The 27,105-nt window shown below is 40.9% G+C and overlaps 1 protein-coding gene across 1 annotated transcript in view; it reads right to left on the bottom strand.

Annotated features, from left to right (window-relative positions):
• Positions 1-2,688: 2,688 nt before the first annotated feature.
• HSD17B12 (hydroxysteroid 17-beta dehydrogenase 12) overlaps positions 2,689-27,105 on the bottom strand; it is a 166,765-nt gene continuing 142,348 nt past the window's right edge. Inside the window, exons 8-11 of the mRNA XM_047071063.1 lie at positions 20,443-20,524; positions 18,311-18,376; positions 4,129-4,278; positions 2,689-3,743 (exon numbers count right to left, since the gene is read on the bottom strand). Coding sequence (XP_046927019.1) covers positions 3,639-3,743; positions 4,129-4,278; positions 18,311-18,376; positions 20,443-20,524 — 403 coding nt within the window. The 3' untranslated portion in view covers positions 2,689-3,638. The remainder of the gene's footprint in view (positions 3,744-4,128; positions 4,279-18,310; positions 18,377-20,442; positions 20,525-27,105) is intronic.

Genomic DNA, 27,105 nt, shown 5'->3' with positions numbered 1-27,105 from the left:
AATAAATCTGGGGGGGAAATATGAGTAAATGTTTAGAAATAATTTTTTTTTCAAAATTAACTCAAGAAAAAGTATAAAGCTTGAGTTGTCTTATTTACCATTAAAGCAACATAATCGGTAGTTAAGAATCTTCCCACAAATAAATACTAGGGCCAGATGGTTTTATAAGCTTCGACGGAAAAAGATCGCTTCAATCTTTTACAGAGTCTTCCAGGGCATAGTAAAATAAGCAACACGTCCCAGCTCATTTAATGAACTTATAACACTGATATGAAAGCCAGACAAGTAGGAGAAAGATTGCAAACCAATGTTCTCAATAGAGATGCAAAAATTCCAAATAAAATACCAGCAAATTGAATTCAGCAATACAAAGATCGTGAATTATAACCAAGAACGAAAAGGTGATTTTATGGTAGAAAGTCGTAACTAACCTAGATCTCTGAAATCTTCAAGGAAGAGTTCACCTAGCATACACTTTGAGTATATGTATGCACTCCTAGCTATTCTTGGAACATACCAGGCACACGCTCTCCTTGGGTTCTTTGCACAGGCTGGTCTGCCTGATATGCCCTTCTCCCACATAGCTGAAAGGCTTCCCCAGGACTGTTCAAATGCCACCTTTCTCCACGGCCTACCATGAGTACCTTATTTAAATTCACAAGCCTCCCACCCTTACCCTACATACGTGGATTCCCCCTCCTCCTTACCTTGCTTCATGTTCCCCCCATAGCATACAGGACTTATACTATGTTATTATTTTTCTTTATTTGCTTGTTTTTTCACCTGTCTCCCTAATTTGCTCGCCTCCCCTTCCCCCCGTTCACATGGAAGCTCTACAGGGGCAAGAGTTTTTGTCTGCTTTGTTCACTATAGTTTCTCTGGCATCCAGAAGAGCACATGGTTAGTGCTCAATAAACGCACACAACAGTATGTCTAGAAACTTTTGTAATTAGGAAGACAAGCCTGCCTTACATCCTTTTGTCCTACCCATTTTGCTTGCTTTTCAGTGACGCATGTAAAAAGGAGAGTGAACAAGCTGTAATATGCCATCATCACATCAACATTGATGTAATATGTTTATGTACATGCTACACAGTGTTCCATTACTAGATGTCTCCATATGATCCTCAACAGAAATACATTACACAAGGGAACTTAAATTCTGTCCACATTTATAAGTTTTCATCATGAGAGGAGTATCAAAGTACAAAGTAGTGAGTCCTTAAAAAATTTTTTTAAATTGAATTAGTTTCCAACATATTCAATAAAAAGCTCTGATGATTTCTTTTGATGCTGGTAAACTCCAGAGAAGGTAGCAGAACCCAGGACCATCTCAACCTCAGGTAATTTTTGGTGTCAACAGACTTAAACACTTAGAGTGCTACTTAAAGTTCATTTCATTGTCATCACAATAAAGCTCTCTCACACCACATAGACACCGTCTGTGTGGTGTCGCACTAATGTTCGCGCCCTAGAAAATTCAGTGCTATCGGATTTTCTTGCACCAAGTATCAAATGAGACGGCCTCCTTCATTTAGGACAGGACCACATCTGAGGAAGTTGAGAATGATCAGAACATCTGTATTCATTCCCAGTGCACGTGGGATGAGCACAAAGACAAATGAGAATGGCAACGTCATCATGTGTGTAGGGCAGTTCCTCCCGTTCCCCCCGCCCCGCCCCCGTGCTACCACGTGGGAACAATGGAAGAACAGGAAATGAAAATCTGGCTCACTGTGTTGTGAGGTGAGCTGATTCTATCTGAATCTACAGGTCTCTTTTATTCTCCTTTTTTCGGGTTCAGACCTTACCTGGCACATATCAGACTATAATATCAAGTTGATATAAAGTTAGGTCTAAAAATTGTGCTCTGCTATTTTGAAAGTTTGGACTACAGTGGTTTCTCTTTTCATGAGCTTTTTCTTTCCATGTGCCTGGAAACAGACTTTCATGCACTTATCTGCAAACCTGAGTGTCAAATGTAAGAGATACCAGTTGCCAAGTTGAAGTAGCAAAAGCTATAGCTTCAGAAGTTTTGAGATTGCTAAGGGATTTCCTAATCAGAATGCAACTATTTTCTAACTCGGACAGAAGAGGAAGTATTTTGCACGCTTGTAAATCAATCCCTTTCCGGTTCTACAACTCTCCACTGAAAGCTATCACCTGCAACCATTAACCAACCAATGTGTAAAATAAAATATTGCCCAGGTCACTGTGGCTTCACCTTTCTACAACAAAATGAGAGCAAAAAAGGCAGTGTGTTTTTCATAAAATTAAGTTAATTCAATTTAAATGATTCTGAGATTATGTTCTTACTTTTTTTGGTACTAAAATGCCTTTTCAACTATATAATGATGCTAACAGCAGATAGTACTTTGGATCTTCCTGTTTTTATTTTGCGTCCTCAGCTGGCAAAATTAAAAGCTAGAAACGCCTAAACACTGCAATTTACTTTTTTTTTTTTTTTTTGGACAAATCTCCTAGTGCTTAAAACTCAGAGCCTAAGAACCACAGCCTTGGTAAAGACCTATCTTCTGTATTGCATGTTTCACAATATTGAATTATTTCTTGATGATTTCCTTCAAACAAGTTATGGAGCAGGACAAAAGTAAGTCTCAATTTATATTAAGCCAGTGTAAAAACAGCCTTAATTTCGAGTACGAAAGAAATACATTTTTTCAATCAACACCATGGTTATATCACCTTTTATTAAAACTAGTCATATTGCTATCAATAGGGTATCAGTTTAAAACTACAAGGCCACTTCTCTGTTATCATTACTGTTGTGGGAATAGCGTGTGGTCACATATGTGAGCAGTATTGGTGCAGTGCAGAAACAGAAGAGGCTGGGGACTGAGCAAGCCACTTTCCTGGATAACGGTTTTAGTGACACCATAAGCGGCTGCCCATCTCAGTGTACTTTCTGGTCCATTTACCTTTATAAATCATACCATATAGCCTTCAGTATTTACATGCATTTAAACTGAAAAGAAATATGTATCAGAGGAAAGCATATTTTAGCAGGCTTCATGTGTCAAAAAGAACTCCATATTTCATGTCTTATTTTTATGTGATCAGCTACCTTTGAGCATAAAAAGTTCCATATAAATGTACAAGCCGGGACATACTTTTAGAAAACCTTCTAGTGATGTATATTGCAATATGTCCTCCCATAAGTGAATCAATTCAGCTCCACTCCCCCAAAAGTGTTTAAAAAAAAAATGGGGGGTGGGGGGAGCTGGCCATTACTTTTTAAAGTATATTTCAGAGAAAATACAAAGATCATCATCGTTGGCATTTTGGCCAGACGAAACCACTGAAGCATTACGTCTGTCTCTGTCGTTCTGTGATTTGCTACAATCATGTTCCTTCCCATTACACTGTTCTTGCTAGTATTAGTTCTATGTCCATTTGATATGAGCATTTATATTAAACTTCAAAATAAACTCCTGGTAGTATCCAGAATATATGTCTGGAATTCCTGAAAGCAACTTCTGCTCTCTTCCCAATTATGACAACATTTAGCCTTATTAGTAATTGATAAATGACAACCGCAGATTTTGGAGAGGGGGGTGTCTTGCCGTAATCCTGTGTAGGTTGGTGCACCCAGCCAAGCTACTCAGTGCAGTTATCGATGCTTAATTCTTCTTGGCTTTCTTCAGATAGCGAGCCCGTGTGGATTTGCCCATATTCGTGGTTATTTTAAAATACAGCCAGGTAGGCATGACTGAAATTATCGAGCCCTAGGGAAAGAAATGGGAGATAGGTAATTACAGCCTATAATTTGAGCTAACTTAAAGCATCTGATCTTATGTTTTACTTTATTGTTGTTTTCTTTGTAGGTAACTTCTAAAATAAAACCACGCTGACAGCATGGAACCTGCTTGGGATTCTCTCTCTCCCCGCTCTCTCTCTCTGCACCTCCCTGGCTTGTGCACACACCCACACCCACACACACTCTCTCTATCTCTCAAAATAAATAAACTTAAAAACAAAACACAACACAGATGCCTTGTTAGTAAGTCTAGACAATGCATATATGCTAATACATCACATGCTATTTTGTGACTCAGTGGGAATGAAAACCCCACAGCAAACTACTGATTTGAGACTTGAAAATCTACATACCATAAGAGAATGGATCAGGTATCCAGTGGTTCGGGACTGCAAGCCCACCGTTTTAATCGCAGACTTCACGAAGGTCTCTGCAGAGGGCGTATCCAGAGTGGGCTTTCGGATTTTAGACAGCTTTGTAGCTATGAAGAATGGCAGGACACTCTAGAAAGGCAACAGCCCCCGCCCCCCCAAAAAAACACACTGGTAATTAGGAAAGCAACTAATCCAGAATCTAATGACGCCTGATTGCTCTCAGTGGCACAAACGCAGACACCTTTTGGTGAAATCTAAAGTGTGTATCTTGAGAGAGAGAAGCACATGGAAAGCCAGCTTGAGAGGATACATGACAGATAAAGTAAACTGTAACAAGGCAATGTATCAATGAAACAATATGAGACTGAAAAAGTATTAAATATAAGCAGAAGTAAACGTCTGTGAACCTTTCAAAAGAAGGCAATGAACAAATCTAGAGGGCAGAGATTCCAGATAGGATACTCTTTCTACTCTGAATTGAGCACCATTACAAAACCACCACGTAGATTTTTGACATCTGATCCTCCTCAAGAGATGATGCTAATTGTCTTCACAATTTGTGGTTCATTAAGATGGTTCTACCAGCTTTGGTCCCTCTAAACTAAGCATTTCCCTTTCTCAGCCTTTGACAACCACTCTTCTTCCCTAGTTTATTATCATTCTGCATCTGAGCTTTATAAACTTTGCTACTAATAAGATAGGGCCACCTCGCCTTTTCTTTCTTTTGTTCTTTGTGGGGGAGACACTATGACCATATGGCAACAGCTTGGGTAAGCAAGGGACACTTGATGGGGGTGGTGTGGGATGACAAGTCTGAACACTACCTGTTAGAAGAACTTAACTAGTGTCAGGTTCTCTACTGCTTATGTTTGATACATTAGGACAGGATCCAACATAGAATATAAAGGAACCCTATTACAATGGTACTGAGTCATGATGCAAAAGGACCCTTCTAGCTTGAAGTAACTTGGGCTTGTCTCTTCACCAAAGAGGGAATGTATTCTGTTTATCACACATGCATGAGAGGAAAGAGTACAAATTACAATGATATTTCTATTAAACAAAAGGATCCAACACCTGGCGGTCAAAATAAAAAACTTTACTAGAGGTACAGAAGTAAAATTGAGATGTGCACTAAGTAAACTAACGTCCCCAAAGTACCTCCATACCTGGGCAGACTTTGATTAGGTGACTCTTGGTTTTTGAGAATTTGTTTGTCACTATCCACCTATCTCCCACTTACGGAGCAAAAATATTTGGTCAAAAAGGCCTTTACTTTTAAAGCCATATTGCAGCAAGGATACAGTATATGAGAGCACAAACCGAAGAGAGATCTCAGACTAACACAGTATGAAATGTTTGCTGAGGCTCATACAATGGATAAGGAAAGAAAACGTTGTTCACCAAGCTGAGTAGCAAAAGCAAAGCCAAAGAAAGCATATGCACTGTGCTCTGTCTCAAATAATGAAGGTGCATAAGCAAGCCGTGTCACATCTCTGTCTCGGGTTTCCTGGTTACAGAAAAGTAAAGATCAAAAACACGTTCCCATTTACAGATCACAAGCCTGCCAAGGATACCATAAAGTTTTAAGTGCCTCAGGATGAATATGGTCTGATAATCATACCTCCCGATTACACAATGAGATTATCACCCTCCCTCTCTCTGTAGATACATGGCAGAAATCGGACTAGTTTGATCTTGCAGGAGAATTAAGTCGCACTGCCTGGCTGAACCACTTGATGGCAGCACAAGTTAGCTCACCATTCAGCTAACCCATCCAGATAGCCTAGGGAGCCTCCCAGCTCCAGAGGTGGAGACAGGAGACACATGCCTAGGAATCCCAACTTAATCAATGTTCTTCCAGTAAAGAAATGCCAATCCAATTCTGGAAAGGGTATTTATTAATTTCTGACAGTGGTTTAAAGTCAAGGCAATTAACGTGGGCTGGCAGAAGATGCAAAGGATTCAGAGATGAAATAACTTTAGAGCTCCGTCTTAAATAAAGTGGAGGAGTTTGCCAGGTAAACAAACAAGTGGAGAATGTTTCGGGTACTGAGAATAGCAGGGGCAGAGAAAAGGAGAGAGAGAGAGAGAGAAAATGAGCGTGATGTTCTCAGGGAGCTGGGAGCTGTGCAGTGTGGTTCAAGTGTTGGAATTGTGTGAGGCAGGGGCAGGAGGAAAGCTACACTCAACAGAAAACTAAACCCAAGCACTGGACAGTAGTGATTTCTAGAGCACAAACCCTAAGAAAACATGGCGTTAATCACCACTCTATTGCCAGTACTTAGAGCAGACCTAGCACACAGGAGGGGCGCACAGATTTCCTGAGTGACTTAGCAACAGAATACCTCAGTGTGCACAGCACTGAAGAACTGTAGTGGGGTCCCCTTCCACTGCTGCAGTCCAGAAAATTAATTATACCAGTAAGTTGACAGTGTTAATATGAGAGGTTAGACCAAAATTTTAGATATTCCGAAGCTTAAGCAAGATCATCTATCTAAACCAAGATAAATATATAGGTCTCGTTACTTGCCAAGAATTTAAAAAGGATATTTCAAAATGCTCAGCATCACTCATCATCAGGGAAATACAAATCAAAACCACAATGGGATACCACCTCACACCTGGCAGAATGGCTAACATTAACAACTCAGGCAACAACAGATGTTGGCGAGGATGCGGAGAAAGAGGATCTCTTTTGCACTGATGGTGGCAACGCAAGCTGGCGCAGCCACTCTGGAAACCAGTATGGAGGTTCCTCAAAAAGTTGAAAATAGAACTACCCTATGACCCAGCAATTGCACAACTAGGTATTTATCCAAGGGATACAGGTATGCTGTTTCGAAAGGGTACATGCACCCCAATGTTTATAGCAGCACTATCGACAATAGCCAAAGTATGGAAAGAGCCCGAATGTCCATCGATGGATGAATGGATAAAAAAGATGTGGTGTATATATATACAATGGAGTATTACTCAGCAATCAAAAAGAATGAAATCTTGCCGTTTGCAACCACATGGATGGAACTAGAGGGTATTGTGCTAAGCAAAATTAGTCAGAGAAAGACAAATATATGACTTCACTCATATGAGGAATTTAAGATACAAAACAGATGAACACAAGGGAAGGGAAGCAAAAATAATATAAAAACAGGGAGGGAGACAAAACATAAGAGACTCTTAAATACGGAGAATAAACAGAGGGTTACAGGAGGGGTTGTGGGAAGGGCGATGGGCTAAACGGGTAAGGGGCATTAAGGAATCTACTCCTGAAATCATTGTTGCACTATACACTAACTAACTTGGATGTAAATTTAAAAAATAAATTAAATTTAAAAAATAAAAAGGATATTTCAAGTTATTGTAAAAGAAATGTAACTCAAAATGTCATCTAGGTCCCTCCTTAAAAACTTCAACAAAAACACAATAAACAAGGGAGCGCATGGGTGGCTAAGTTGGTTAAACATTCAACTTCAGCTCAGGTCATGATCTCGCAGTTCATGAGTTTGAGCCCCACGTCGGAGTCTGTGCTGACAGCTGGGAGCCTGGAGCCTGCTTCGGATTCTGTGTCTCCCTCTTTCTCTGCCCCTCCCCCGTTCACATTCCCTCTCTCCCTCTCTCTCTCTCTCTTAAAACAACAACAACAGCAACAACAAAAACAAAAGAAACCCCAAACAATAATTAATCCATTTTCCTGTCTACTCATGCAAACATTACAGTGAACTGGTCGAGTGTACTCACCCTTCTATAGTTAGTATTTTGGGCAGAACAAATTTTACAATTTGCTTAAGCTCAAAACTTTGCCACTATAAACACTACTCCTTGGAAACAACCTGGGTCTTCATTCACAGCCATAGGTGCAGGCAAGTGCCCTGGTCTTCCAACTTAGAATCCCAAAGTGAAAATAACTAACTAGGCCATAAAGCAAAGCTGTTGATGTTTTGTCCTTATTCAGCCTGTTTACAAGAAAAAAAAAAAATCCCTGAAGACAACCTGGTATCCCTTTTCTCATGCACTGGAGTAGCTTGCTTAGGTAATTTGGTCTTTACAAGACAATTTAGGGGGCCTTGCTCAGAATAGGAAGGAAGGCCACTGGAACTTCATATCATGGAGTAATGGAAAGATGGAGCCCAACACTGTGTGGCAGATATTCAAGAATCAACTACTGAACCTTGTAATTTCAGGTGATAAAATATCTCTCATACCGTCACCCGTGTACTAAACACGTCTTCTTGAATTTAAAAATGACCAGAACAGGGGCACCTGGGTGGCTCAGTCGGTTAAGCATCTGACTTTGGTTCAGGTCATGATCTCATGGTTTGTGGGTTCAAGCCCCGCGTCGGGCTCTGTGCTGAGAGCTCAGAGCCTGGAGCCTGCTTCAGCCTCTGTGTCTCCCTCTCTCTTTGCAGCCTCCCTGCTCGTGCTCTGCCTCACCGGGCTCCAGTCTATTTGCACAATATGGAATTCTAGACACGATGTCTCATCTGCCTTTTAGGAGTATTACGTTCGACAGTGTGACTGGCTCACATTCTTAAGGCAGAGGCTGTGGCTCCTATGAGGCATTTTAGAGAATCTTTTCTCCTTACATCTGTGTATTCATCTTCCATTTCAGGATCTGATATCCTCCAGAAGATCTAACTCTATACTTAGATCCTAGCTTTGGAGTTTGTGTTATTTTACTTGCAGACCATGAGATGAGCATTTCCACAAAAAGGCTGTTGCTTTTTACCTGGACTTCCTAGAAAATGTTTGGGAAAAGGAATCACTCTGATGATGCAGAGATCCCTGACTATATGGCATTGAGCGAAGGCCTCACGGTAACATTACCTATAAACCTTAACACCTAAGCCCCATATGAAGGTGTTCAAATGTTGTATGTTCTGTACAAAGAAAATCCTCCCCCTTTTTTTTAAAGTTTATTTATTTTGAAAGAGAGAGAGAGCAAGCAGGAGAGGGACAGAAAGAGAGGTGGTGGGGGGAGGGAGGGAGGGAGGGAGGGAGGGAGGGAGAGAGAGAGAGAGAGAGAGAGAGAGAGAGAAGATCAAGCAGGCTCTGCACTCTTAGCATGGAGCCCAATGCAGGGCTCGAACTTGTAAACTGTGTGATCATGACCTGAGCCGAAACCAAGAGTTGGACCTTAACTGACTGAGCCACCCAGGTGCCCCTGTACAAAGAAAATAACTTGATAAACACTGACTGATAATCTTACAAATGGCCTATTTCTGAATATGTGGAATTTATATGTTAACATTCATAGAACAAAAGGAGAAACAGAGTAATATCACAAAAAGCATTTATTTAACAACAAATATTTCCTGAGCACCTGGTAGGACACTGTTTTAGGCAGTGGAATATGGTTGTGAACAAAAGGAAAGTCCCTAATCTTACAGAGCTTACATCTGGGGTGGGGGTGGGGGCCCACAGACTACAAACAGCAAAAAATGTATGCTATATTGGGAGGCAATAATAAAAAGGAAAAAGAAAAGTAAACCTGAGTAGCGACAGAGGTGACAGCAGCTGTTCCTGCAGGTGACCAAGAAAGACCTCTCTGATGTGGTGACAAAGATGTCAATCTTTGCTTATATGAGCTAGCAAAAGGCTATCTGGGTAAAGATCCTTTTAGACTGCAAGAACAGCAAGTGCAAAGGCCCTGAGGTGGACATGTGCTTGGAGTGTTTGAGGAACTTCAAGGGGACCAGAGATATAGCGGCGGGGGGAGGGACTGGGAGGGGGCGAGATAATGTGGAACGTCTGAAATCAGAACATGGTAGGTCCTAAGAATTCATGCTTTTACTCTGAAAGAAATGAAAAGCCACGGGAGAATTTTTTTTAGTAGAGAGGTAAAATGTCCTTGATTTAGCTTTAAAGAGATGACTGTGACTGCTGGGAGCAGACTGGGGCTACAGGCAAGGATGGGAGTAGGGAAGCTGAGGAGGAAGGGACTGCAGAATGTCTAGGGCAAGAGATCGTGACAGCTTAAATTACTGGTAGCAGTGGTGGTCACAAGAAGTTGTCAGATAGTGGATAAACCGAAGTTGGTAGGATTTCCCAATGGAATGAATTTGAAATATGAGAGAAAGAGGCAGCGGGGTATGAGGTGGGAGAATGTCAGTGTTGAAATCAGACAGCCTTGACCACATACCAGGTGTCTGATCTGACCAAAATACTGAGATTCAGTTTCTTCCTTTGCAACTGGGGGAGACAGCATCTTCCTTACTGTGCTATTGTGAGGATTAAATAAAATACTGTCAGGTAAAGAATGTGGAATTTGAACCCTGGTATGTATTTGCAATTACTTTCTAAGTTTTAGAATATGTATATTTTTCAGGATAAATTTAGAAAGAAAAACTTGGCTGAATTTTTATAGCTTGTAAGGATGCCGTATTTATAAAGAATGACTATTGAGATAACCACCTGGATGTGTCATTTGTTTCTGGACTTACTACCTCTCACGCTTTAAAATTATTGCCCCTTAAGTTTTTACTTCTTGTGGGGCAACACTGTTTTAAGGGGCCAAGCAAAAAAGATGTTACCGATGACAAACATGGAGAGTCACCTGGCTGGAAGGGACTGGAGACCACGGATCCCAACAGGATTAATGTTACTGTTCTTAAGCCATTTCTCAAAGTTGGTGCAATTGACCAGATATGATTATCTCCTGGGAGAATTATATTGCTTTATAGTTCTATTTAGATTCCATCTGCACTAACAAAGACACACTCCATTACCTTCTTTTATTGGCATTGGCAATTAAAAAGAAGAATGGATGAAGAATCCTGTTTTCAATCCCAATAGCCACTTCTTAGTATTTGGCTTGCTAGCTCTTTGAAGCCCAGTAGATCCATATGATTACTCTAAGCTATAAAATATTTAACAAAATATAAAAGAGGAAATATCTTCTTTCATTTAAAAAAAAACTTGAATTTTGTCTTCTCCCTCATCTCTATGTGTCTTATTTATTTTCTAAATTTATTCTGATTACTACATTTAGCTGAATTAACAAAGCCACCAACTCTCATCACCCAAGAGGACCAAAGCACTGGAAGGTGGTAACTTAAGAGAAGGGGGCCAGGTGAATGTCCCCATTATGGTTAAGTTCACCTCGAAACGGAGTATTCTTCGGCAATTTCCTGCTAAAAAAAAAAAAGGAAAGAAAGAAAACCCATTTCATTTTCAGGCCTGCTGAAACCTGCAACTGTCTTCTCTGGGTTTAGTGGTCTCAACCTGTGTCCTCGTCTGTCCTCTGATAACGAGCCAGGTAAACTGAACCCTAAGGGATGGCTTCCCAGGAGGAGAACTGTATGGTGCAGAGAAACAGAAAGAACACAGACTCCAGAGTGATTCGAACCCAGGCTACAAATCCAGAGCTCAGTAAATTCCCCGCACTCGCCAACGTTCTTGAACACGTCACCCTTCTCTAGTTTCTTCGTAGCGCTCATCACTCCGCAAGGTCATCCCATTCATGTATTTGTTTACTTGTTTATTGTCTGTCTCCCCACTAAACCTAAGTTCTACCACACCCATCTCTCTCTTTTTGCCACTGTGTCCCCAATTACCAGACTACCAGGCACACTCTAAATATTTCTTGATTGAAGAAACGTGGCACACAATATATACCTCTAGTTTTTGACCTGCTATCCCTCGTCTTTGTAATGTGCTTTCACGATCTGTCTTCTCGTTGTGTGTGTGCCTTGAGCCTTGAGGACAGGGTGTGTCTGATTGACCTTTGCTGCCTCCCTGCCTAGCTAAGGATCTGTCAAATAGCAGGCATTCGCTGTCTGACAAACTGGACTGACCTTAGGCGAGTGACATGACTCCTCTTGATTCTTAGTTTCCTACTTAGTTTCCTACTTGTCAAATGGACCTAGGTTAATGTCCACTTCAAATAAGATAACAAAATGGTTGAAAACTTGGAGCATATTGTAGATATTCAAAACATGCAAATGTCTTTCTTCTTCACACTTGTGTGTCATTTTAGTTTCCAGTGTTCTTACATATGCCCCATCCTTTGTCCCCATTTGCCAGAAGGGGAGGCTAAGGCTCAAAGTAATGAAGCAGCTTTCTGTAGGTCAGATGACCACTGACTGGCGATATCAGAACTGAAACCTTGGTTTGCTGATGCCAAGCCCAGCGTCCCTTCCTCACTGCCCTTAAGCATACCAGTCAGTAATTAACGTGGTCTGCATAAAACCATGGCCTGGGGCACCTGGATGGCTCAGTCGGTGAAGCGTCCGACTTCGGCTCAGGTCATGATCTCAGGGTTCCTGAGTTTGAGCCCTGCATCTGTCCTCCTCTTGCACTCTCTCTCTCAAAGTAAATAAAAAACATTAAAAAAAACAAAACAAAACCAACAAACAAAAAACCATGGCTTGGATTGAGGAAGCTGTGACTTCTTGCTTCGAAATGACCAAATATCCAGACAGGGCTTCATGAATTCCTTAGCATCAAAAACCCCTTTCATACGGCAGGTTTGCGAGGCATCACCACAGGATGCTAACTCTAGGGGCAACTGTGATAGGGTGCAGGGTATCTGCGTGGTCTTACAGTGTCTCCCCACAGGTTGCCTATCAGTGCAAGGGAAAAAGACAGTAACTATACAGCAGAGAAAGTGGGTAACACCTTGACTGAAGCAACAAAATCAACACCAGCGGTGAAGCACAGATGGATATTGTGTGTCCCTAGATGTGGATCCCCGAGAAAGATACAAACTCACATGTATAATTTTGGCTAGGAGAGCATAACGTGAATCCAGCCATGAGGAAACATCAGATACATGCCAAATAAGGAATGTTCGATCAAAAAGAGCAGGAGGAATACGGTGCTCTTCAAAAACGTCAACGTCACAAAGGCAAAGAAAGGCCGTGGACATATTCCAGATTCAAGGAAACTAAGGAGACAGAACAACTATGTACTATGTCATACCCGATAATGTAGACGGAATTCTTTACTGGAGGATAAAAAATGCTATGAGGATTATTAAGGAGTCAAAAACTGGAATACAGATGGAAGATTAGATAAAAATGTTACATCCGTGTTAACTCTGAAGTGGATAACTGCGTTGTGCTTACACAAAAGGATATCCTTATTCTCTGGAAATGCACACTAAAGTATTCAGAGGTAAAGAACCATGATGCATGCAACTTACCTTTCAATAATAAAGCAAACAGTAAAATGCGTAACGTTAAGTGACTCTGGGTAAAGGGGATTGGAGTGTCCTTTGTATTATTCTCTGACAACTTTTCTGTAGATTTGAAATTATTTCTGAATAGAAAGTTTTCAAAAAAACAAGGTTTGTGAAGGTTTTCCAGAAGAAGAGTTCAAGAAGGTGGCTGTCCTTGTCTTAGCTATTTCTTACACTTTTTCAGCATCCATGGCTAGTTGGTACATGGCATACAGAAGGAGCTGGTCCTGGGGCCCATCAACTAGCCGGTCAGATCACTTTGGATTTTGCCCTTTGAAAGAGTTAAGCATAATTCTGACTGGGCTTTAATTACAGGACAATAATGAGAACAGATAGTCCTCACCAACAGAGCACGCTTTTGATATGGTTGACTCAAGAATGAACTTCTTACCTTCAATTCAAAACTCAAAAGCACAGATGGAATTTATCAGGTCCCAAATTCACCTTTTTTTCATTTATTGTCTCTACTGTTCATTTGCCTTTCCAGAAAATGCTTATTTAATGGCAAGTCTGAATTCATGGAAGGAAATGTTAAATGCTCTCACAAAATTATAGGAAAGAAAAAAGCAAAAAATATGAATAAGGAATTAATATAAAAAAGCTAAATTCAAAAAACAGACTCTCTTCCTCTCCCTAAAGAACAATCTAATACATATTCACACAGAGGTAGACCTGAAAAGACAGCTTTCCTCCCAAGGATTAGAAGAAACTGAAATTTGGCAACATGGCATTAGCCCGGAAACCCTCTAGATACAGAGGTTGACAATTCAAGACCAGAGGCATATGGCAGCAAGAGAAGAAGCTCAAAAAAGCCCTTAAAATGAATGTCTGTGTATCGCAAAGCATGGCCATGTACAACCAGAGTCTCCCGTGATACCAAGCAAAAGGCAGGTCCCTAGTATGCCCCTAATTACATGTGCCATTAGCAACACAGAGGCAAACAAACAAAAATCCAGATCTCAAGAATACATTGAAGCAGGAGGGCGGGGGGGGGGGGGGGGGAGAGCAGGAGGGGGCCAGAGCGTATCAGGCTGAAGTATATAATAAAAAATAGGAGGGCAGAAGGAAAGGCACGTCGCATGCTGACATTTGCTTTCCCAGGGCTGGTGAAGTGTGGCCTGAGCCCTGAACGACGGATACGGGTCACAGGCTCTGGGAGATGGGGAGATGGGGCATGAAGAGGGAAAGGCGTGCCTGCAGAGAAGGCAGTCCTGGACCCTGCTGAGGGCAGAGCAGGTACCGGGCAGCACAACGTCCACTCTGGCGATGGCCCCGTGGAGCCTGGGTTCAATCCTGAACCTTGCGGGCAGCCACGGGAGGACTATGAAGGAAGCAACATTGCCTGCCTAGGATTTTAGCAAGATCACCCAGCAAACAGTACGTGGGATGGAGTGGAAGAGGAAATCGTTGATAAATACTCCTGGGCCAAAAAAATGTGCAGACATAAAACACCACCGATGAAAAACCAACAATTTTTAACTCAGCTTCATTTAGACCAGATGTCTTTGTCCCTTTGGTCAGAACGAGTACAAGATTCTGTTCTATCTACTTTAGCATTCTGATGTGCTCGCACAGAAATGACAACTCTACTTTTTCTCACAAACATGTGAGTTTTTATTTTTTTACCAGATTCACACTGCATTTAAACCTTGATTGAATCTATTTGAAGGAAGACAATGATCAATGAAATTACATAATTGATATTCATTCCGGGGGAAAAACAAGTTTATCAAAGTTAAATATTTCAAAAAACAAATGCTAATGTGTTTTTCCAGTAGCTTCTAGACACAGCAGATTAATAGGCAGAGAATATGGAGAAAAGATCTTTGAGGCAAGCAAGCTGTGGGAATGAGAGAGGAGGCAGTCTTGTCTGTTCAGAGAATTTTAGAAACCGCTCATCTGTGCTCACAGAGTGGAATATTCCCTTTTGTCATTCAAACACTTCCAGCTTCCGGCCTTGCTGCCTGATGGTCACCCGCCAATGGATCTGTAAGATTTCTGCTTAGTCTCAGTAGGTGTTTAAAAATTACTAAATTAATAACTTGATGACAACCGATTCCTCAGAATGAGAAAATGGCACAACACTGTGTGGCATGTGGCACCTTACCTCCCATGGATGCTCTACTGGTTTCCTTGTTACCAAAATATACCATATTCTACACAGCAGATTTCAGCTATGAGCACTGACATGACAGGGTCAAGGGGGGAAGAGGGAGTATGGCAGTTGGGTATAAAATTCAGGATTCTCGAAAACCCTGTCTTCCTCCTCAGTGTACCCTACATTTATGGGAAGCTGCAAATCAAAATAACACCACAGGGCTAGGACATCTAAGGACTACTTGGGCGAGACCCCAGGTCAGGGTATAGAAGTAGCAGACTGTAAGATGGTCCCGGAAGATGAGGAAACATTCATCTAACCTTCCCTTAACTACCACTCCCTCTCACTGTGGGTGACTGAGCTACTATATCCACTCATAGAAGAAAAGGGTTTAGAAGCTAGATTCAGACAACACTTTAGGGATCTTTTTTTTTTCTTTAATATGAAATTTCTTGTCAAATTGGTTTCCATACAACACCCAGTGCTCATCCCAACAGGTGCCCTCCTCAATGCCTATCACCCACCCTTCCCTCCCTCCCACCCATCACTTAGGGATCCTGACTGTCTAAAGATCCAAGGGAGCAAATGGAACTAGGCAGCCAATCACATTCTGATTCCATAACTCCCTGAGCATAGAAGGATCCAATGTGTTCAATGCTGTCCTAAAGGCTTCGAGTAAGGAGGCCAGTGATGAAGAACAAAGGCTTTGGTGCCAAACAGACTTGGATTTGAGTCCTGGTTCAACATGGATGAGTGGCTTAACCTCTCTAACTCCAATTTCCATAAATTTAAAGAAGATGATAATCACACCACCTTATGAAGTCGTTATGAGATGAAATGAAATAAATGGATGCATATAAAGGGCTCAGCCCTGTGCCTGAAAGTAACGCCTCAACTACTAGCTATTAGATGTTTGATCATCTGGGGCTTTGGAATGCAAAAATCTAAATACTAGGCTTGCAGTAAGGAAGCCATGAAGAACAATGGGGTGTGTGAACCAGTAGGGGCAGGTCGTGGGCAGGAGCAGGAAAGGGGGAAGAATTGCAAGCCTCTCCCAGGACATTGTTGAAAACGTGCCTAAGCATGGAAATACTGTGAGCCATTATTTCTTTGTGTTGAACGATAGCTGATTGGAGACAGATACTCATGAAAACTCCTACATTTGCTTCCTTTCATATTTTGTATTGTATCTTCACAGCTCTGTATCTGTTAGCTATATGATCAAATCAAAGGTCTCTACAAAAATTAAGTCAAATTGGATCAAAGGCCTATATGCAAAAGCTAAAACTATAAAACTCTTAAAACAAAACACAGGGGGAAGCTTCATGACATGGGATTTGGCAATGATTTCTTGGATAGGACACCAAAAGCACAGGCAATGAAGGAAAAAATGGATAAACTGACTACATCACAAAAACTTTTGTGCATCAAAGGACACTATCCATAGAGTGAAAAGGCAACCCACAGAGTGGAAGAAAATATCTACAATCCATATATCTAATAAAGGATTAATATCCAGAATATATCAAGTACTCCTACAATTCAAAAATAAAAAGCAAGCAACCCAATTAAAAAAGGGTGAAAGACTTGAATAGCCGTTTCTCCAAAGAATATATAAAATGGCCAATAAGCGGCTGAAAAGGTGCTCAACGTCACTCGTCATTGGGGAAATGCAAATCAAAACCACAGTGAAAGACCACTTCCTACCCATTAGGACCTCTATTATTTAAAAACAAAAACAAAACAGAAAATAAGTATTGGCAAGGATATGAAAAAATTGGGAGCCCTGGGGCATTGCTGTGGGAGTATAAAATATGTAAGCTACTATGGAAAAAAGGCAGTTCAGAGAATAGAAATATAGATATAAATAAAATTACCACCTGATCCAGTGACTCCACCTCTGGGGACATATGTACAAGAACTGAAAGCAGGGTCTCAAAAAGATAGGCGTACCCCTCACGTTCACAGCCACATTATTCACAGCAGCCAAAAGGTGAGCGCAAGCTGAATGTCCAACAACATATGAATGAACAAACACAATGTGGTGTATACATACCGTGTAATTTTATTCAGCCTTAAAAAGGAAGGAAAGTCTGACACATGCTCTACAACATGGATGAACCCTGAAGATGTTACACGAAGTGCGATAAGCCAGACATAGAAAGACAAATACTGTACGATTCCACCCATAAGAGGTACCTACGCTAGTCTGATTCAGAGAGACAGAGAGTAGGACGGAGGTTGTCCAGGGCTGGGAGAGGGGGAAGTGAGGCGTGACTGTTTAATAAACACGTTATTTCAGTTTTGGAAGATGAAAAGTTCTGGAGAGGATGGTGCTAACGGCCGCACAACAATGTGAATGTACTTGATGCCACTGAAACAAATACCTGAACGTGATTGAAATGGTATTTTCTGTTATGGACTTTTACCACAATTTAAAAAAAAAAGTTAAAACTCACTACCACACCTAAGGCATCCTGGTACACGCGGTCGTCCTTCCTCTGCACAGAGTGAGTTTTACTCAGCCCTCCACCTTCCCCCGTGGTTATTACCCAGTGGCTCTGGGAACACAGTCACCACACGCCTTGAACACCTGGCAGCTAAGAGATACGGATGGTCTAATTTTCTCAAAATAAAACTGTAAAAAAATAAAACCGTGCGTTTAGTTCTACTTTAAGTACCCCTACTTAAGAATTCTAGGGGATAACTTTTTAAAAATCTAGACTTAAAGTGCATAAAAGAAAAAGAAATCATGTCTTTAATGGTGTGCTAACGTCACACTTTCCTTAGGAATGTGATTTTCTTTCGTTGCCAAGACAGCAACAGTTGCTGTGGAAACCACACAAAAACAGGGATATGCAACTGAAACATACCCCACTCACCTGCACAAAGATGCCCTTGCTCCTGTACTCCTCATGGAGGCACTGAGAGAAGAAATCCACAAAAGCCTGGGATGGGGTGGGAGTGGGAAGGAAACACACATATTACATCAATTGGCCTGATTTGTAGCCATGGCAACAAAAATAACAAACTAACCATTTAACACTCGAGTTCCTAATCATTCTTTTTATTTCACATACAGAAGAGACCTTAAAAAAAACACCTCAAAACCTCAAGTCGTTTTTATCTGCCACTAAATTAAGTATTCTCTTACCAACTAGAGTCTCCAGATCAAATTGTGACTTAACCAGAAAAGAGTCTTCTCTTCCCTTTTTTCAGAAAATGACTTTCCAAGAAGAAATATTTTATTATATAACAAAGGACACATTCCTCCTCCCCACTTGCCATTCAAACAGAAACACAATATGAATTCCGTTCAACTCTCCTCTATAGGGATTTTGTTGTCAGTAAAGAAAAGAAAAGAGCAAGCTTCCTCTTGGTCCTTGGGGATGGCAAGATCCAAGAAGCGTATGGATGAATGTGACAGCCCATCTTCTTCTGCTAGTACAACTTTAAATCTATTTGTAAAATATAATGTACCATTTTTCAAGTACGGACTCAACCTCAGGCTTAAAATGCCAAGTATCAATGATGACTCTTCGAGGCTCCCAACTAATAACAGTCTTGTGGCCACATGGAGCAGAACAGGTGAGAAGCTAGAGTTCAACAATCACTTCACAAAACAGGGTGTTCATTTGAAACCTCCCTCCTGTATGTTTCAGATACAGGAAGCAAGTAGATTGCAGGAGTGGGCGTGGAGCCAAGCTTTTTCAAAACAGTAGTCACTGTTCATGATTTTCCCGTGGACAAAGGGCCAAATGAAAAAGAAAGCAGGAGTTTTGCTCTGTTCCTTCTCTGACATATCGCAAGTTCTTAGAGTATTAGATCGTGCTCATTTTTCCCTAAAAGCTAGTTTAACTTGAGCGTCTCAATGGTCATTTTCATTTCAGGGATGTATCCTGTGCCTCAACAATGTATATAAAGATGCTATGGACCTGGAGGCAGCAGGAAATGTATTCTAAATGATTTTTCCTACTAGTAATGTGAACAGGTGAATGGTGATAGTGTATAAAATTATGACATCTTACAGAGAGTTCTAGAAAATTCTTGTCTCACTCCAGAAGTGACAATTCATATCTATGAATTCTGAATAATGTGGCAAAATGCTCACACTCTCATCCAGGTTTATCTTGCACCTACTGTGTGTATTTCTATCCTGACCGGCTGCAAATTCTTCCACTAAGCTCCGCAGAGTGGCAACTTTTGCTGGATGGAGTGGACTCTCATTCATGGACCAAATCCCCAATCATTAACATCGTGTTCTGATCAACTGATCTAACTGGCCCAGACCAGCTCTCTCTCTCTGGGACGTACAAACACAGGCATACCGCACTTCCTTGCATTTCACTTTACTGTACTTCACAAGTGCCGTATTCTTTATAAAATCGAAGGTTTATGGCAACCCTGCCTCAAGCAAATCATTGGCACCACCTTTCCAACAGCATCTGCTCACTTCCTGTCTTTGTGTCATATTTTGGTAGTTCTCCTAATATTTCAGTCTTTTCTTTATTATTGTATGTGTTATGGTGATCTGTGTTCAGTGATTACCACATGTTGAAAGCTCAGATGACGTCATTTTCTAGCAATAAAGTATTTTTAATTAAAATATGTGCACTGCTTCTCTAGACATAACGCTATCGCACACTTAATAGACTACAGTATAAATGTAGCTTTTTTTTTTTACCTTGACCCTAGTGTAAACATAATTTTTATATACACTGGAAAATTAAAACACTCATTTGACTTGCTTTATTGTGATGATTCACTCTATTATGGGGGTCGGGAACCAAGCTGGTAATAACTCTGAGGTATGCCTGTACCAGTTTCAAAACCAGTCGACTACTAGGAGAAAAAAGCATCTGTGGATCTGAGATCACGGTGCCCCATTCCTTTTCTTCCCAGTCCATTTGAAAACAGCCAAGAACAGAACTTCAAGAAGCTTCCATGCTTATTTCTCAGACCGAAAAGTATTCCTCATTCTCATTCTGACATGATTCACTAAAAAATTGTTCACCTTGGTCGCAGAGTACATGGCCAACAGTGGAACAGGGACTAGGCCGCTGGCAGAGGAGATGTTCAGAATGGCCCCTTTCGATCTAAAAAGGAAAATGCACCAAGTCAACAGAATGAAATCATACACGCAACCATTTGTAAATTACAGATTGAGATACAGAACTACCTGAAACAGAAGAACATAGCTGTTTTTCTAGCACACATCACTCCTTCCTTGCCTTTCATCAGCACATGATACACTCAGTCAGTGAATGAGGCATAACTCAATCAACTAAAAATAGCTCCTGTTTGCAATTAGCTCATTTCTGTTTTAGCAATGCAGGGCATGACCAGATCAGAGCTACAGTCTCCTCGAGTTAATCTCTCCTGTCTGAGGTCTTCTCTGGCCACATCACCAAGAATCCTCCTTCTTGGAAATGCTCTCAATATTCTGATGCCTTTATTCTGGTTTATCATCCATCACATACTACCTTACTGTAGTATTTAATCACTGTATGTGTATACACGCTTTTCTCCCTCAACAAAACCATAAGCTTCTGGACACCATAGCCCTTGTCTTACACTCTTCCTCAAAACCTCCTGCACAGTCATGAGCATGTAACAGGTACTTAACGAAACCTCCTGGCAATGAGTGAACAGTTATGTGCTGCCCTCCTACTTCCTCTAGGTTGTAGATATTCAGGCACTAAACAAAGAGCTGACTGAAAAATCATGTGACTCTACAGGAGATCAAACCATATTCTCTGCCAAAGGGCAAAGGGCAATTCTACAGTAACTCCTAGAGATTACTGAAAACTAAAAGTCAGAAAGTTACCAGGAATTACTAATTTCATTAATGAATGAATATTAATCGGAGAAAAGCAATGCTGTAAATACACTAGTTGTTAGCAAGTACATAAGGGTTGGGTAACATGTGGAATTAGGGTTTTAGGAATTTTAAACAGAATTAACAACCAACTCCTCCCCTCCAAACACATTCCTCCCAGAGGAGGGAACGGGGGTGGGGGGGGTGGGGGGGGTGGGGCACGCTGCCAGTCCCCTCCAGCCACTGCAAACAACCCTACCTACTTCCTATCCTCCCAGTGAGGTTCCTTTTCTTCCACACAGATTCTCACTGTTCTCTGTCTGAATTTACCTCCCCCAAGATCTATTTTTTCAGTATTTTTTTTAAAAAAGGACTATACAGACCCTTTTTATGCAAAATAATAAAAGAAACATGATTAAATGGCATCTAAGTTATTTTAGACGCAAATCTGAAAAGAAATAATCCCCAAAGGTCACCCAGTCCATCTGCCAGCCTCTAGGCGAGATGCCACTTCAACCATCAAACAGAAGTCTGGACCCTCCGTTTACTGTGTCACTGGAAACAAGGTGTCTTTGGTTTTAGATTTTGAACTGAAGTGCTTATTAGTAATATTCCTAAGCAATGAAATCCGCTCACATTTTGGTCACAGAAATCAAATCTCAAATCTAAAAATGTTATATTAGGGTTTTAAAGAAAGTTGGAAATATTTAGTCATTGTATTGGTTGTATCATTCTTGTGTGTTTTGCTTGTGTCTCAGAGACAGAAAAAGCCTTTTCATTTTAAATATTGATAAGAGAGTAAGAGTGTCTATCAGGAGTTAGAACCCTATCACCCGAAGATAAAAAACCAGTAATTAGCAACGACTATCTAAGATTTTGATTTTATCTATATTTGTGAGAAACTCCTTTGATCAAATTTGACTAAAAGCCACTTTGGTTACTGGAGACTTTTAATGGAGTATTAATTTATGATGTTTAGAACATCTTTATCTTTTCAGGGTGTTAAAAATGTTCTCAAATTAGATTCTGGTGACAGTTGCACAGCTCTGTGAACATACTAGAAACCACCAAATTGTATACGTTAAGTGGGTGGGTTTTAGGGTATGTGAAACGTATCTCAATAAATCTGTAAAAGAAAAAGAGAGAGAGAAGTCTCTTTATGATATATTGTAATGTGTCACCTTTAAACTCAGAGAGTGTCCCAATCAAGTGCATGCTAAGAGAGCTATGGTATCTTATACATCCCAGAATGCTTCCTGAGAAGTAACCCCAGATCCCAACAAGTTGCACCCCCTTCCTGAGCCCTATGCATCCTTCTAGCTTTTAGGTAGCATTTTCCTTTAACTTCTCATACAACCAGGAACTGCTACGGCCTCACTCATTCGGAGCAAATGAAGAAAGAAGCTAGTTGCAGATGATGTTGTTTTTCACCAAAGCTGTAGTATATCACTGTTGTTTTCACCTGGATTATGTGCTCCCTTATACTTAGATTGGCTGGAGCGATTACATGTGCCCTTGAACAAAAATCTTGTATTTTTTTTATTTCGTTCCTCACAAATGAGGTACAACCTAAAAGTCTTCCAAAATTAAAGTTTAACGTTATCAAATATATTTTAAAAATTAAATCTGGATCTCATCAAAACACACTCTTAAGACTTCACTCAACAAAGCCATGATTTCAATCCAGGAAAATGTGTTTAAAGACAGTAAAAACTTCTTTCCCATTTTCAAAAATAATAGACTAATAGTCAAATATGTCACAATTGTGCAGGGATGCTCCTTTAATTGTTTACTCCTTGAGGCAACTAACATCTTTGTTTTGCCAATAATATACACTGATTAAAATTTCTGGGAGGTAGAGTTAGTTTGAATTCATGAAAAGTCAGAATTTGAGGGAACGTTAATTCAAAACAAAGTATTTGCACTCTAGCATATATTAAACAACCCCAAGACCAACAAAGTCTCGAGCAAGAATGCACTAGACCTCAGGAAATACAATGATGGCATTTATAATTGTATCATAATGACAGCAGTGAGACACCTCTCTACGAAAACTCTGTGCTAACGAGAAGCACACGTGTTTGTCTAGCAAAAACCTTCCTCCCACACCCACACCCACAACAGCACAGAATTCTCTCTTTCTCTCCAAGGGTAATAATATTCAACTGAGTTTTGTCTGAATCATAAACAACACGCGGGTGGAGCCGTCTTAATCCTTGTACTGTATACAGTATCTATCCTTCATGCAGAGATGGGGATGAACATTTGGGGCTGCGAGGCACAAAGGACTCGTCTTTAAAATCAACTACTTTGTCTGGCTCTAATCCTCCATCTAAGCAGAATTAGTGACGTCAAACCAGTTTCCATGGCACAGGCCGACTCACGACAGCTCTGTTATATCAAGCAGAAGGACAAAATGGGCTGCGCTTAATTGCACACGAAAACAAACATAAAACTGAACCTTAGTTAATCTCTCATTTTCCGGGGACTTGGGGAACAATTCTAAGATTGGAAGGTACATTAACAATATTTGCTGAAGTTCCATAATGAAGACTCATGTTGCTCATACTTCATACTTTCCAGTTTGTTATGACAAACATCCAAATAAACAAGTCAAGTAATATTTTCTGTGATATAACATTCTTCATTCATCACACTGCTTACTTGCTAACAGCCACACGATGGTGTCTCAGTGGTACAAATTACTGAGGGCCCACCAGAACTAAAATACTGCAAAAACAAAGCAGAAACACCACTACTGATAAGGAAGCACCTTTTCATAGAAGTATATTCTCTTCAATTACTAGCCCTTTCACAAGCCAAACATTAAATGCACCCAACCCTATAAAATTCAGCATCTTGTAATTACAGCTTCCTGCAGCTATGCTGTCTGGTAGAATTCCCTCAGACCTGTGAAAGCCCCATCCTAATACTCTCCTTCATTGTCACTTGGATAAAAAAAATTGCCAAGCAGTGGCACCTGGGTGGCTCAGTCAGTTAAAAGTCCAACTTTGGCTCAGGTCATGATCTCATGGTTCGTGGGTTCAACCCCTGCATCGGACTCTGTGCTGACCTTGTGGAATCTGCTTGGGACTCTCCCGCTCCCTCTCTCTGCCCTCCCCTGCTCTCTCTCTCTCTCTCTCTCTCTCTCAAAATATATAAACTTAAAAAAACAATTGCCAAGCCTTTATTTTCCTATAAATGCTCCACTACTCCATCAGACTGTTGCAGTATCCTTGTCTACAGCTCTATGAAACTACTACTGCCATAGAGGAAGTGATAGGTCTCCTTTGAATAAGTCACTGATTTCCACCTTCCTCAGGTACCTTCTGCTCCGCAATGCAGGGGAGAGAGATAGGGAGGTGTTACGTGCTACCATGAAGAACTGGGACACGGGGTTGACTCCAATGGAGGGAACTAACTGTACTCAGAGAGTTTGACGACAGGCAAGGGAGATTGTGCAAAAAAGACTCCATGACGCTTCTTCCTATTTCCATTTCTTATCAAGGAGTGCATAAATGTACTCAGGAGAGCCATAATTTTTTTTTTTTTTAAAGCTTAAACACAACACTGAAATTGGTAAAGACAATTCACTAAGAGACTCTCAAGAAGACTAAGAAACATATCAAAACAGAGTCCTTGGTCAGAAAAGAATCCTGGAACAGAGGGGTCAGACATATAATTAGAACCAGCAATCCAAATACATTATACAAATCCTGCTTTGCTGGAGAAAGTTTGCAAACATTTACCACATGAAAGAGAACTGCCTGCCCTAAAACACCATAACATGTCATAATTCCACCTTAAGCAATACAGTATGAAAGGGGCTATTTTTAGCTTTTCCATGGTTGTTATGGCAACCACCTCCTGGCTCCAGCTATACACAATGTTTATAATTCCAGAGAAGTGGAAAGAGCAAGTTTCCTCTATAATGTAATTATGCACTTTCTACTTCTATGGTAATAATACCTTAGTTTAATTATAGATACTCGTTTAGTGATAGTCAGCTGGCCCTAGGCTATAGTTCTAGAGGGTTTGGAAAATCTCATACATCAGAGGTAGAATCAGTGAAAGGGGAAAACAACAACAACAACAAAGGATCTTTATAAAGGACTCTGCTGTTACTGAATGGAAATAAGAATCCCATGGAAACCAACCATAGGAAATATGCCATTTGAGGCTGGTGTAAAGGGCAGGGTATAATAAAATCATTTATATTGTGTAAGTAAGAAGGCTTTCAGATGATTGTTTACCTTGGAGTTACTCCTCTCCTCTTGGGCACACGGCTAACAACATTTCTGGCCTCCTCTGCAGTTAGCTGTAGCCGGTGACTGAGTTGTGGGCAACGGGATGTTGGCGGAAGGGATGGACACTACTTCCAGGCCTGGCCCATGAAACCTCCCGTAAAATCACCCTTATTCTCTCTTCCTTCGTCTGCTGGCTGGATGCAGAAAACGCAGTGGAGAACTGCAAGACCCAAGGGAAGAGCAGCCCTGCGTGGAAGGAGCCTGAGATAATGCCTGGGTAGAGCACAGCCCCAACCCCTGATACACACCGGCTGTGTATGAGAGCGATGGACTCTTACAGCCTGCCCTAATTAATACAACTAGTAACTCCTTGAGTTCAAGGGGACAGAGCTATTCCCTCTCCTAACCAAAACTAGTGATTCATAAAGTCCACTTACGTTTCTTACTAGTTCTTAGCAAGTGCCACATTCACCCTATGGTGTCGGTTTCAGCCCATAGACTACGATGGCTTTCCACCAGATCATTTCTCAACCTTGGCGTAAAATCCACTTGATTTCCTAAAGGCAAAGATCCAGTTCATCTTCTGTACACGCCATGATACACTTTACTCAGGTCCTCTTCTTTGCATTGTTTTTATCTAATGCTTCAGCTGTAAATGTGGTCATGGCTGCCTAGGTCTATAAAGATAGGGGTGAAGTTCCTAGCACCCTATGTCTGTATCTGGTACTAATTATGAAGGTTCACAGCACTCAATCTCTTTGGGACTCACTTTCTATCTATCAAATAAGGGTGGCTGGTTTCAATTCACTTAGAGTACTAAAATTCCATGACTATATAAATCCATTGTGATCTGCAAAATTATTTCACAACCATTATCTTTTTTTTTAATGTTTATTTATTTTTGAGAGAGAGAGTGGGGCATGGAGTGCCAAAGAGAGAGGGGGACAGAGGATCTGAAGCAAGCTCTATGTCGACAGCAGAGCCTGATGGAGGGCTTGAATTCAGACTGTGAGATCATGACCTGAGCCGAAGTTGGACACTTAACTGACTGAAACACCAAGGTGCCTCCACTATCTCTTTTCATACAGATGTCACCAAAATCCTTAATTCCTTAAAAATTCCTTTTATAACACTACTGTGGTTTCTAAGTATTTCGTTCTTAAAGCATGGACTTATTATCCTAAACTAATGTCAACTCACTTGCAGATGTCAAAAGTGCATTAAGATGATGGCCGAAATTCATCCCTCCTTCGTCCTACTCTGTCGATCCCAATTCTCTGCCATCTCCTAAGGTTTTGTCTGGTTTGACTACTGCCTGTCACTTCCATATCTGACCATTAGGGGCACACTCCCACTGTCAATCAACACAAAGCAGTCTGAAGGTTTTAAAGAGAATTTTTACTAAAGGAATTAAAACACACCAAACCTCAAGGGCGCCTGGGTGACTTGGGCGGTTAAGCTTCCAACTCTTGGTTTCAGTTCAGGTCATGATCTCACGGTTTGTGAGAGGGAGCCCCATGTCGGGCCATGAGCTGACAGTGCAGAGCCTGCTTGGGATCCTCTCTCCCCCTCTCTCCAAATAAATAAACATTAAAAAATATATGTACCAAAT

The sequence above is a fragment of the Lynx rufus genome, unplaced genomic scaffold (genome assembly GCF_022079265.1).
Source record: "Lynx rufus isolate CCGP_SWC_20201006 ecotype Redwood Valley unplaced genomic scaffold, mLynRuf1.p SCAF_9, whole genome shotgun sequence".
In the NCBI taxonomy this organism is placed as follows: domain Eukaryota; kingdom Metazoa; phylum Chordata; class Mammalia; order Carnivora; family Felidae; genus Lynx; species Lynx rufus.
The sequence above is the reverse complement of the archived record's forward strand: the minus strand, read 5'-3'. Positions and strand labels throughout refer to the sequence as shown.